Source organism: Populus nigra, chromosome 4, assembly GCF_951802175.1.
Source record: "Populus nigra chromosome 4, ddPopNigr1.1, whole genome shotgun sequence".
Lineage (NCBI taxonomy): Eukaryota > Viridiplantae > Streptophyta > Magnoliopsida > Malpighiales > Salicaceae > Populus > Populus nigra.
Genome location: NC_084855.1, coordinates 5480755 through 5494496, shown reverse-complemented (window position 1 = coordinate 5494496; position 13742 = coordinate 5480755). Strand labels below are relative to the sequence as shown.

Below are 13742 nucleotides of genomic sequence, written 5' to 3'. Positions count from 1 at the left end.
TTCATGCCATAATATTGGAGGTTTGCAGGAGGAGAAGAGTATATAGACTTGTATGCATGTTTGAAAGTGTGGTTGTGATTGTTTTTTAAAGTATTTTTTATGTTGAAATGTATTAAAATAATATATTTTTTATTTTTAAAAATTATTTTTAAAATCAGTATATTAAAACGGTACAAAAAACTTTTAAAAAATTATTTTTTTTTATATAAAAAAAACACGCTCACAAATTGTAGTTTGTGCAGTCATGCTAGTGTTTTTTGGATTTCATAACGAGTCACCAATCTGAAACAGACTTTAGGCCCATGAGAACCTGCCTAGAACTTTAGCCCAGGACAAAGATAGGCCCGCCACCCTTATATTATTATGATTTTAATTTCGTAATCGGTTCAAAAATGTGTTGGAAGAAAAAAATTGATTTTTTATTTTAAATTTATTTTTAAAAACTATTTTAATATGTTTATATTAAAAATAAATTTTAAAAAATAAAAAAATATATTAATTTAATATATTTTTAAATAAAAATATTTTAAAAAATAATTGGTAAAACAACCTCCGCAACTTTATATTAGAGTGCTTATAATCATCATCGGCACAAATTGCTTCCAAAAAAGAAACCTTAAAATGAAAGGCAAAAACATCAAACACCCATAAAAAGTTGTTTGCTTTTAGTGATATAGTATTTTGAGTTTATTTATTTTGTGTTTTAAATATTTTAAAAAAATAAAAAAATTATTTTAAATTATTTTTTTCTGTTTTCAGATCATTTTAATATACTAATATTAAAAATAATTTTTTAAAAATTAAAAATATATATTATTTTAATATAAAAAACACTTTAAAAAACAATCATTACTACATTCTTAATCATAATATAATATTATAGGAGAATGATATCACTACTTCCAGTGTCCAGAATTAAAAACTTATGCTGGTGACCCGCAACTAACCAGAATGTAGTCGCAATCACCTCGGACCTGAACATCTAAATATTTGAATATTAAATTGCCCATCTCCCTTGAATAAGAAATTAACATGCTTCAGTTGGCGGGGCTATTCTTATGTAGTTTTATTCTAAGGAGATTTTTTACAATTTCATGCGGTGGTGCCCTGTTAATTGATCGAGTTCGTGTGATTTTTAAATGCCTTGCCAGTGGGACTGGTGCATTGGGGAGGTTCAAAGGATCAGCGGTTCTTATTTCTTAATGTCGGCTATCACGTACGGGAACGCGTATCATTTAAGATGTGTTTAGCGATATGATGCATATTATTTTTTAATTAATTTTCAAAATATAAAAAAAATATATTTTTAAAAATATATTAAATCAACCATAAAGTCAGTGGTTTGGTCACGAAAAGTGCTTTTGTTACTGGGAAGGATTAGTATTTTTCCAAAAGCAGTCAGTTTCGAGTGGGAAAGAAAAAATGTGACTTTAAAGGATATTTGTATCAGTGTTAAATGTGCAAGGGGTGCACAATTTGACAGGCTGTCTGAAACAGTGTCTAAGAATGTTGGCAATGTCAACAGTGGAATAAATCAGCATCGTAGATTTATATGGCTGTAGGTTCGTTAAAAAAAAATCAGCAGCACAGATTATTGGCGAACATGGGCTTAATGATGAAATGTCTAAGCCAGACAGAAAAACTCTTCAAGGCCATAGGCTAACGAGAACAAGGGCTATCGAGGAATTCGACAGCGAAGACAGTGGCAACCTGCACGCAAATGCGAATTCGGCAGCGCGCAACAGCTTGTGCAAGTCAGGGGCTCAACTTGGCACGATGTAAAACTTGGACGAAAGACTGTCCAAGGCATATGAGTAACTTAATAGCTGACGAAGCAAGAGCTGACAGATGGGGCTGCCAGGTAGGTATGCAAAACGTGGGTTAGTGGCAATCATGGTCTTCCTAGATCATGAGATCATGAGGCAGAACATAGGTAAAGTGGCAGCATCATGAGGGCAGAACGTGGGAGCATAGCTAGGGTGCTCTCCAAGCTGCTGAGATCACGAAGAATATGAGGGAGAAAGTGTCCAACTATATCCTGAAAAATACAAAATCATGGGTGTGCCTTGCAGCTCACATACTTGGCTATAAATAGTTGTTGATGCTCTTAGATGTAGAGCATACAAGATAGGAATGCATAGAGAGCAAATAACGCGTTTAAGCTTGATTGTGTAGCATGAGAATTCTGTGCATAGCAAACATTGTGTAATCTTTTGTTGACGAGATAAATAAAGGTTGAGAGTTCTTCTTGTATTCTCGGTGTGCTTTGTATTGTGCAATCTATTTGTGTATTCCGCTTGTCTACATAATGAGAGAAAGTGTGGGAAACCTCTTGGGTGAGTGAAACACTTAGTTGTTAAACAAACACGAGTGACATTGTTGAGGGAAAACCGAGTCTAGTGAGGGGCTAAGTTGTCGCACAAGTTTATTCACGGAGCAAAAAATTACCTCGTGACAATATCCATGAAGAGAGATTTTGAAATATTTTATAAAAGAATTGGCCAGATTAAGTAGGAAAGAAGCAGGTGATTTACGGGCTATACCTGTAAACTTAAACAATTTAGCAAGCTTATTGTTTGATGGCTTGTATTTCTGATTCCTTGGAGTTTTATGCTATAATCAGTTTTATTCCTATTACATTAAAAAAAGCTAACTCCTGTACAGATTACCTAGCAACATGTAAGCCCGCCAACTGACAGGTTACGTTTCCTTTTCTGTCAGTTGTCACATGACAATCGACAAGTTTGTTGATAAAACTAAGGCGGGAAAGAGGGGTATTTTTCTAATTTTGTTCGCCATTGCCGCCGCCTGCGTCTGATTTTCTTCTGGTTAATGTGTCGTTTTGGACATCCAAATCCCATTTTAACGGCAATGTTTAGCTAGGAACACAGAACTCAAAGCAAGTATCTTTATGCCTAACTGCTAAAACAAATCATAGTCTAGGGTTTCAACCTCTTGCCTTTCCTGTCCTATGCAGAGGCGCCATGCGCGACCCAGTTGTCTCTTCTCTTATTAAGCATGTAATTTATGGCAAGAAGTTCGTTGGGAGTTGCTTTCAGCCCCTTTTTTTATAGTTAGGGCCTTGCTTCAAGGCACGGTCCAACCTTTCCGCATTGACTAGTAGATAGAAAATTTGTCCAGGTATTTGTTTTGATGTTTTCTCGTAGGATTATCTCGTTTGATGGTTCAAAGGGTGTGGTTTCTTATATTTTTTAAAGTTCTTAACTGATCTTGGGTTATGGAGTTTAATAAGCAGTTAATAAGAATTTTATGAATTTTTAATTTGCTTTTAAGCTAATGTATATAAATTCTGTGGGTACAATCTGATTTGAGAATACCACGTAGACATTAAAAAATAAAATCATCCACAAGCTAGAAGACAAGAGGCGTCTCCTTGGCTACAAGACCCACAATTTTGGCGAGCAGTATCGCCTGCGGAAAACATACATACCTAATCCCTTGGCAATGAATATTATCTCCTGAAATTAATTAATGATATATTGGGGCTTTATCTAACAAGATAAAGTCCCAATTTACGAGATTTCTTCAAACAATTCAGGCGAAATAGGGTAGTTCGAAAACATGAGTTTTCTTCGCTGTCCGTTAATTTTCTCATCAGGAAAACTAATTTATATTTGAAAGTATAATTAAGATTATTTTTTAAAGTATATTTTATATTAAAATAATATTTTTTTATTTTTAAAAAATTATTTTTTAAGATCATCATATCAAAACAATCCAAAACATATAAAAAAAATTAAAATTTTAAAAAACATAGTTTACACTGTATTTCAAAAAGCTATATAGCTTGTAATTTAATATCCAAGATGGGGTCAAAGGGAAGTTTTTACGTGTCAAGTTTTGGTAAAAATAATGACAAACCATTTAATTTAAGAAAGATCCACAAATTTATTTTTAAAAATATATATGTATAATTTAAGTAATGAAGATCCCGATTATGCCCGAAAGATAATTTGGCCAAATTATTAATTTTTTGAAAAGATTGAAAAATCTTTTCACCTAATACTAATATAAATGGGATAGTTCATCCAACTATGATTACCTCTTACATCATTGGTCAGTTGATCTACTTTTAAAATAGGGTTTTAGCACTTATTTGGCACGTGAAACTACACAGTTGCATCCACTTACATGTGTTATGGTGGTGTCCAGTATTGAAATTTAATTGTATTTTTAAAAATAAAATAAATTTATTTTATATTTTTTTTCTTGTCTGATTTATTAATATTAAAAATAAATTTCTGAAAATAAAAATATATTATTTTAATATAATTTAAAATAAAAAACACTTTAACAAACAGAAAAGCAGATGTGTGACGCATCGCGTTGCAGACCAATAGTTAATAGCCTGTTAAGTATAATCAATTAGCACTGAATATATAGTTGCAACTCGCAATTTGGGGAAGATGCGGACCTACACCTAACCTCACCGGGACCCATCCTTCACACGTATCTCTCACCAACGTGCCACGCTTCCAGTCAATCTCTTTGGTGCGTTTTGCTGTGGCTTCTGTTTTGGACTGATCCTATGGATTGTTTATTTAGCTCCTTGTTCCTATCACTAGCTCCTAACTCGAATCAATTTCGTTTAAAGTAAAAACTTCCGTTTTTTTTATCCTTTTCTTTTTGCACGTTCCATGTCTGACTTGTGTTCCGTCGTCCATATTTAGTTTTTTTTTTTTTATTATTATTAAGAAGAATAACTTTTCTGTGTATAATTAAAAAGAAAATCACAGCTTGAGTGAATAGAATCTAATTAGCTTTTTTTAATTATTTCATTTGGGATTGAGTTTTAGAAGTCTTGGTCTTCGAATTCGTAATCACAGCACAAAAACTCAACTATGAACTTAAAGTAAATGTAATTCTCGATGGTCAATGTATTTTACTTTTAATTTATTAGCATACCAAACCTGCGATTCAGGTTGTGAGATCATAATAACCTTGTATAAAAAAATAAAAATAAAAATGATACATAATCACTAATGATCCAATTATAAAATGGTGAAATGAAAAAAAAATATCAAACAAAACAAAAAAACACACCAGCAAACCCACGCATGTCCGCCAAACTCCACAGGTTGAATCATGTAGACAGGATAACCAAGTAAAAGACAAAATGAGAAAAAAAAATATAAAGCTCAATTCCAAAAGCAATTTAATGTTGAATGAAAAAGAATCTCGAACAATAAATCTTAATTTCTAATAAATTTAATGTTTAGGAACGAAATTTATAAACAAAGGTGTTAAAAAATGGTATAAAAAATATTGATGTCAATGCACGCTGACCTCTCAAACCTGTGAATTAGAACGTGAAACCAGGATAACTCCATTGAAAAAAAAATCATGAAGTCTGGTTCTAAAAACAATTTAATGTTGAATAATAAAATTAAAATGAAAATAAAAAAGGATATTAAGCAAATAATTGCAATAAAAAAAATGACGATCAGATTTGAAACACGAAACAAAATGACATGACACCTTCAATTTTTATGGGAAATCTGCGTGAATCACAAGGAAAAAAGAAAGCATGAGAAAAAAAGAAAAATAAACTGTCATGCACCACTAACTCATACACGTAACACACCACTCAACAACCCTCGCCGAACTATTTTCACACCACTGAGTAAGCTTGTGTTTGGACGTCGTAGTAAGTCACACACGCCATTAGAATATGATGACTTGCCTTTACAAGTTAGCATCAACAAAGTTATCTTGTCCATCTATCATAGTCTACCGTGTTTATTTTATGTTCAATTTTGGTATATTTAAGTTTTAATTTTTATACATCAATATAATTTTATTTTATTTTGCCAAATCTAATATCAATTTAGCGTCATAGTCTTCTATTGACATTACAAAAACCTTATATTTAGTCAATCACGACAAAGTATCAAGTCAAATCCTAAATAAATATAATGCAAAATGATCAAATTAAAAAATAAAGTTGAATGATTGAAAAAAACACAAACTCTTCCCCTAACCGTGTAAATCAGTTCATGATTTTGTATAAAATATATCTGAATATTTGATATCGATTCAAATTTAATCACCATAGCTCGAAAATTTTTAAATTAATAAAATCAAAATTTATTTTGCCAAACTAAATATCAACATAGTGATAAAATATTTTTTTTAATAATATGAGATTCCCGCGTAAGAAACAAACTATCAAGAATAATTTAAAATCAATACAACATTATAAAACCAAATAAAAAGAAAAAAAATCACGGGACCGATGTGAAAAAATCACAGGGATCAAAATAGAGAGGAATCGTCGTTAAAATCCACAATGATTCCTCTCAGTGGTCACAGTGAATCACCAAGTCATCTTTTTTTTTTTTAACAATGATAATTTAAAATCCAACCTGGACTCTCAGCGGGGCAAGCCACCGCCGCCACCACTCGGTGCCTTTTCGATACATGTCAGACCGTCTGTTGTCAAAATCTCCGTGCTTTTTTTTTTTGTTTTCTTCAATCTAGTGCAAATTGAAAAACGCTATGCCGATGAATGACGTAGTTTGTGTTTTCAAATGAACGGCGGAGATTAATGTGACAAAGAATATAAAAAAATGAGATAAATAAGGTTCGCCAACAAGGAACGACTAGTTTCTAACGGGATGGATACTGATACTCCTTCTTTATTGATATATTTTTGTATTTTAAAAATATTTTTGAAAGAAATATTTATTTTATATTTTTTTACTTTAAATAAATTTATATATATATATTTTTAATGTATTATATGAAAAATAATTTTTTAAAATAAAAAAAAATATTATTTTAAAACATTCTCAAATAAAAAATAACTTTCACATTTCCGAACACTTGCAATTCTCCGGTGGACAAGACACCTATTTTCAAAATTGCTTCAAGCTTTTTAAGGATATGGCTGGCACGTGGCTGTCATCTTCAGGACCACGTTATCAGAGAGGCGTTGATGTGGGGCTCAAAACATTTATATATACCACGTGATTGGTATCTGATGAGGAGCCTCGCGATTATGGTTTTCACTCTAGCTTGCCGCAGAGAGCGTGGCCATGAAGAGAGGTGCGCAGTCACGGGATTATTAACACGCAGGCGGTTGTGCCCGCCACCGGCCAAATGAATGAATAATCTCCATGTAACGGTAAGAGAGAAAAAGAAATAAGAAAAACTGGGTTAAAAAATTCAACATGTATTAAGAACATGGAAAAAAAATAGTATATGTTCATGGCTATATTTAGTATGATTTTGTAAATTAATTCAAATTATTTTTTAATCTTTTGATATATAAAGAAATTCTAAATATATTTGGTTATAAATAACTTTTAACTTAAATAAAGTTTATTAAATTGATTTAAAATATTTATTTGATAAAAAATTAAACTTTTTACTTATATTATTATTTTTTGTTTAAAAAATTGTTTTAAACCATTTTTATTAACACATACTTCTAACTTAAAATTATTTTAACTTATTTTTATTATGAATTATTTATAAAAAAAAACAGTATTTTAAATCACAAGTCAATATCAAATATGATTGAGTTTTAAGGGATGGTGCATCAATTAAGAATTGTCAACAAGGCACGATTAGGATTTGATTGCACTCTATTGCCAGTACGACCTAAATATATATATATTGATGTGATTTTGGTAATTTTTTATTTTAAAATATATTTAAATAATAATTTATTTAAATCTTGATGTCAAGAAAGATCCCAGTCTCAACTTGATAGTTCGATTTGAAAATGGGGTCAAGGACCGTCTGCGATGCACAATTAATTGAGTACTTTGAATTTAAGGGACAGGAGCCTTCAAATGATCACCGGAGGCCCCAATGATGACCACTTCTGGTTTATTAGCAGGAAAGAATTACGCTATAAACTTTTAGCAGAAGCCTATAATAGCACCAAAAAAGAAAAGGCTAGCCGACAGTCACTTTGCAGAAATTAAGTACACTTATCTGATTTTATAAAAATAAAAATAAAAATAAAAATATATACACAATATAATTAAAAAAAATCATGAAAATCATCAATACATGTATCTCATCATGAAATAGAATTCAGTTAACACCTTCAACCTCGATGTTATAAGAAATGAAAAGTAATTTTAGTGGATATTTGAGATAGTAATAATAATTATATTTTAGAATATTTTTTATTTGAAAATAAAATAAAATTATAGTTTTTTAAATATATTTTTAATAAAAACACATTAAAATAATTAAAAAATACAAAAAAAATTAATTCAAAGCAAAAATACTTCAAACTATTTGAAAACTCTTATTGAAATACCGGGCGAAACATCCTTTGGAGCGTTTGTTTTTTCATCCAAAAAATATTTTTAATTTTTAATTTTTAATTATTTTTTATAATAGTTTTGGAACATTTTAATATATAAATTTAAAAAAATAAAAAATTATTTTAATATATTTTAAAATAAAAAAATACTTTTAAAAAAAACTGCCAAACACTATAATAGATAAAAGGAAAGCTGATTTAAGAAATTTTTAATTGGAGAAACGAGAATAAAAGGAAATAATCATCATTTAAATAAACGTTGCAAGTACACATCTGCCCCGCCAGGCAGCGCAGCAGCCCCCATCCACCTTTATTAAAAAAAAAACTTCTCATGTTCGAACCCTGTGGTTGCTCATATGATGGCCACTGGAGGCTTACATGATCATTAACTTTAGGGCTTGTGGGATTAGTCGAGGTGCGCGTAAGCTGACCTGAACACCCACGATAATAATAATAATAAAAAAAAACTCCTAGTAATCTCGTTATCTAGCCACCAGGAGTATCTCAGTTCTTTAGGCCCTATGTCTTTTGCAAGGGGAAGTGGGACCCAATACCACCCAAAAACAAATAAAAAAAGGGCCAAAAATAGCAGTCACATACCGGTTAATCCAAATACTTATCGCAACAACACAACAAATTATCATTTAATCACTGTGTGTGGTGAGCACATACAGGCATGATTTGTTTCAAAACTGTCCCAAAAAAATAAAATCCACCACTCCTAATGTCATATCCATATAACTAAAATACACCTGGGTGTACTCTAAGATAGATTCCCTTCCTTCCCCTTTTCGAGTCTGGTTCAGACAACCAAACTGACGGTTAAAGCCAAAAACACCAACATCTTTCTCTTCAAGTCTCTACTCTAATTGCTATATGAGCACGAGATGATCCTCTTCTATTCTAGGCAGCAAAAAGACAATATAGAAACCCCAAAACGACATCTTTCTGATCACTAGGATTTTAAAGGCAGAGCATGAAGAAAATGCTGCACCGTGAAGGAGAGGAAATGACAGACTCCGGTGACAGTACGGTGATTGTAGGAGTCAAGCTTGACTCAATGAGTAGAGAGTTGTTGACTTGGGCTTTGGTCAAAGTGGCTCAACCTGGAGATACTGTTATTGCTCTTCATGTTCTAGGTAGTAATGGTAAGTGAAACTTTGAACTTGAACTGATATTGTTTTTGGTTTTTTGTATTGGTGGTCTGATTTTGGTGATTTGGTGAAATAGAAATTGTGGACCGTGAAGGGAAATCTTCGCTTCTCTCGCTTGTTAAAGCCTTTGACTCTGTTCTTGCTGTTTATGAAGGTTTCTGTAACTTGAAACAGGTTGGTTTCTGGTTTATTACATTAATTTAAACTTGTATTCTTTCATTTGCTATATATATGGCATGCGTGTTTTTGCTATTTAAAGTGATGTGATTTTATTGCCATCTGTTTGGTTGATGAGAAAATGAAAATTTTCGAGTAAATGTTCGTTGACAAGTTAGAAAAATTGGAGAGTTTGGGGGGTTTGGAGAGTTTGGGGGGTTTTAATGGGATGAGTGTTGCAGGTGGATCTCAAGCTCAAGATATGCAGAGGTTCTTCAACTCGAAAAATTTTAGTCAGGGAAGTAAAATCTTATGCAGCAACGAAGGTTATAGTTGGAGCTGCCAAGAATCATCCTTCAATTTGGTCATCAACATCTGTGGCCAAGTATTGTGCTAAAAAGCTACCGAAGGATTGTTCTGTTCTTGCTGTCAATAATGGGAAAGTTGTTTTTCAAAGGGAGCGCTCTCCAAATACTAGTGGTAACTTTTTATTGTTTATTGGAGCTTTATCCCATTTTAATTTCTCTCTTATGGTTTTTTCCTCAATTTTCTGGATGCAGTAGTAAACAATTATGTAATTGTTTCAGGAACAAAAGATCATAGTAAGAGTTTGCTTAGTGTCGTTCACCGTACGATTTCATCTGAGAAGAAATCCAGAGAATTGAATGAAAGTGGTGCCAATGGGGGCTCTAAGGATGATCAGGATAATGACCAGATTTTGGAGAAGACCTTAATGAAAGCTCGTTCGAATAGTCTGGAAAGTATCATGAAAGAGAATTGCTCAGTTTGTGGGTCGGCTACGATATCTGCTGATGATTCCAGTAATGAATCTGCAGAAGCATCTTCCAGTGATAATGGAGGTGATGGCAAGTCTTTAGCTCTAGTTCCGGTACCAAGGCTAGAGGAACCCACGAGTTCAGTTTCCACATTAATTAGACAAGTGCCTGAATTAAAACCTGGTTGGCCACTGCTCTGTCGTGCAGTTTTACCAGATCAAAAAGAATCAAACATATCCTTGGTAAGGCAGGTCTGTGTGGTTCAGTGGGAGCAACTCTCATTATCCACTGTCAATTCCGATCATAAACAGGATGGTTCTGATAAGGGTGAAGATAAATTCAATTTAGATGGAGAAAGTGGTGCAATTGTTGCAGTTGGAATGGAGACAGCGACAGCCCCGCATACTCCTCACCACAATTCAAGAAGTCCACCAAAACAATTGGAGGGTCTTCATGAGAAATACTCAGCAACTTGCAGATTGTTTCAGTACCAAGAACTTCTCTCAGCTACATCCAATTTCTTGGCTGGTCTGTTTCCTTGTACAATTAGAAATTCAAAGCAACTTCAGTTTCTTTTTCGCCATCATGTGATTTATCCGATCTTTTTATTTTGTCTTTCAGAAAATTTGATTGGTAAAGGGGGCAGCAGTCAGGTTTATAAAGGTTGCCTTTCTGATGGCAAGGAACTTGCTGTGAAAATCTTAAAGCCATCTGAAGATGTGTTGAAGGAGTTTGTTCTGGAAATTGAGATCATCACTACCTTACATCATAAGAACATCATTTCTCTCTTGGGGTTCTGTTTTGAAGACAAAAATCTTCTCTTAGTTTACGATTTCCTACCAAGAGGAAGTCTTGAAGACAACCTTTATGGTAATTGATTAAAAATTCTCTCTTGATCAAATAATAGTCAATCCCTTAATTAGTTTCTAAATAAACTGTTTAAATCTTTCAATCTTTCCCGTGCTTATTTATTTAGGTAATAAGAAGGACCCACTTACATTTGGTTGGAATGAAAGATATAAGGTGGCTTTAGGAGTCGCAGAGGCCTTGGATTATCTTCATAGCTGCAGTGCTCAACCTGTGATCCACAGAGATGTTAAATCATCAAATATACTATTATCTGATGATTTTGAGCCACAGGTGATCGATGCATTTTCAACTCTTCATCTTCTCCTACAATAGTTTACTCTCTGGGTTTGTAAGTTCTGAAGCTTTCCTGGTATTCTCAGCTCTCTGATTTTGGACTTGCTAAATGGGCACCGACCTCTTCGTCTCATATAATCTGCACTGATGTTGCTGGAACTTTTGGGTATGTTATTTCTATTGCCACACCATTGATGTTACTATTAAGTTTTGTCTTTCTTGTCTTTTCATTTCAAAGAGTTAATATTATGATTTTGATTGTCTTGTGGATTTTAACTTTGATGAACTAAATAATAATTTATTCCGGTAGTTGGTTACTAAGAATAGATAATTGCTGCAGTTACTTGGCTCCTGAATACTTCATGTATGGCAAGGTTAACAAGAAGATTGATGTTTATGCATTTGGTGTTGTACTCCTTGAGCTTCTTTCGGGGAAAAAGCCAATAAGCAATGATCTTCCAAAGGGCCAAGAGAGCCTAGTTATGTGGGTATGTCCTTTGCTACTCGTTGAATTAACTTAGCACTGGATTTTTACATCTGGATTTTGTTTCTGAAAATCACATGCATTTGCTCGTCCAGGCAAAACCGATCCTAAACGGTGGAAAGGTTTCCCAATTGCTAGACTCAAGCTTGGGTGATAGCTATGATCTTGATCAGATGGAGAGGATGGTTTTAGCTGCCACTCTGTGTGTAAAACGTGCCCCCCGAGCTAGGCCTCAAATGAGCCTTGTAAGGCATTTCTGTATTCTCTTTGTTCATTATGAAATGCCTGCTTATCTCTCACCACTCACGATGCATTACCTTAATTACAGCATCATTAGCTCCGAAGTGTACTTGTTAAACATGAACAGTTTACCTGTTGCATTTCCTGCTGTCCTGTTCAAGAAAATAATTTGTTCATTTTTTTTGGTTCAATAAGGTTGTGAAGCTCCTCCAAGGTGACGCGGAAGTGACCAAGTGGGCAAGGTTGCAAGTTAACGCTGCAGAAGAATCTGACGTGTTGGATGATGAAGCATGTCTGCGTTCTAATCTCCTGTCCCACCTTAACCTTGCATTGCTTGATGTTGAGGATGATTTGCTCTCCTTGAGCAGCATTGAGCACAGTATATCATTGGAGGATTACTTGGCAGGTGGAGCCGCTCATCAAGCTTAGACTAACCAACACCATTACTGGCAGGTGAAATGCAAGTAGAACTTGTTCACTCCCTGCAATTCTTTTGTATATATATCCTTGTGGTTTTTACATTTCTTGTTCAGTTAGGTTTGTGTTCTTCTTTGGGTTGCTGACAGATGGGTTTTGGATGAGAGGCTGTTTGTGGTGTGTCCTCCTCCTTCCCTTTAGCGGTCATAATGTAGCCACCAACTTGTTGGGACGGTTCTTTCCTTTTTACCTCAAAGGTGTCGGTGATTGATCTAAATGGATCAAGATTGTAATTTTTTATAATGGTTGATGATGATGATGATTTTTCTGTAACACTGAACGTTTTCTGATGAAGTGAGACAGTGAGCACAAAAAAAGCCATTGCTCCTGGTGTCTTAAAAATGGTTAAATAGAATAGATTTTGATTAACATGCTTGTTTGTTCCCTGATTTGCTTGTGTTTGTATCAGCTGTCTAACCAGTCCAAGCTAATTAGATCGATAGTCTTTTCTTCTGGGACTTTGTGACTCACAAAATGCTTGTATGGTCCATCCATTTGGAACTTCATGACAAAATGCTCATGTGGGATGGGTCCTTGAGAGTCTCTGTCATCCCTCTCCAGTGCCATTATGGTTGCATTGCCTCGGTTATGTCCTTCCGTCACGGCCTCAGATTCCCTTTCTCCTCTCTCGTCACCGTCATTCATTTGCATCCTCAATTTCCCATACCTTCATGGCACTAAGCTAAAAGTGGAGTTCCAGTCACAGTCATGGGCTCATAACCAAGTCCAAAACATCACCTGTTCACTCGCCGATTCCACCAGCACCATGTTTATGACACTAACACAACAAGAGGCTTTAAAGGAATCCAGAGGGCGAGAAACGTTGGAAAGATTTTACCTATGAATAGACTGTCTGAGCTTTACCCCTGTCCCTGACGAAACTCGCCCATGAAAATATCCCTGTTCTCCACCTTCCACCTCTGCAAAGGCCTATCAATTGCACAACAAGATACAGAGCAGTACTGTATGGGCAAAATAATTAGCCTCCTTTTCTCCTTTTGCCCGAA

General features: G+C 34.0%; 1 protein-coding gene across 2 annotated transcripts; it reads left to right on the top strand.

The window, feature by feature from the left end:
- The first annotated feature begins 8992 nt into the window (after window positions 1-8992).
- LOC133691066 (protein kinase STUNTED-like) lies at window positions 8993-13104 on the top strand. Of its 2 annotated transcripts, none has more exons than XM_062111396.1 (10): window positions 8993-9453; window positions 9536-9633; window positions 9858-10095; window positions 10176-10919; window positions 11013-11261; window positions 11368-11531; window positions 11621-11700; window positions 11875-12022; window positions 12114-12263; window positions 12454-13104. In XM_062111396.1, exons 1-10 carry the CDS (start codon window positions 9282-9284, stop codon window positions 12685-12687), a joined length of 2277 nt encoding a protein of 758 aa, XP_061967380.1. In that variant the 5' UTR covers window positions 8993-9281; the 3' UTR covers window positions 12688-13104. The 2 variants fall into 2 exon arrangements, with proteins under 2 accessions (XP_061967380.1, XP_061967381.1); XM_062111397.1 differs by having other exon boundaries at window positions 8996-9453; window positions 10203-10919.
- The last annotated feature ends 638 nt before the right edge of the window (window positions 13105-13742 follow it).

Excerpts from the sequence above, each read along its gene's own strand:
- LOC133691066 (XM_062111396.1), top strand. The coding sequence starts at position 9,282 with ATGAAGAAAATGCTGCACCGTGAAGGAGAGGAAATGACAGACTCCGGT. Across the intron at positions 9,454-9,535 it reads TCATGTTCTAGGTAGTAATG|AAATTGTGGACCGTGAAGGG; the intron begins GTAAGTGAAACT and ends TTGGTGAAATAG. Across the intron at positions 12,264-12,453 it reads CTAGGCCTCAAATGAGCCTT|GTTGTGAAGCTCCTCCAAGG; the intron begins GTAAGGCATTTC and ends TGGTTCAATAAG.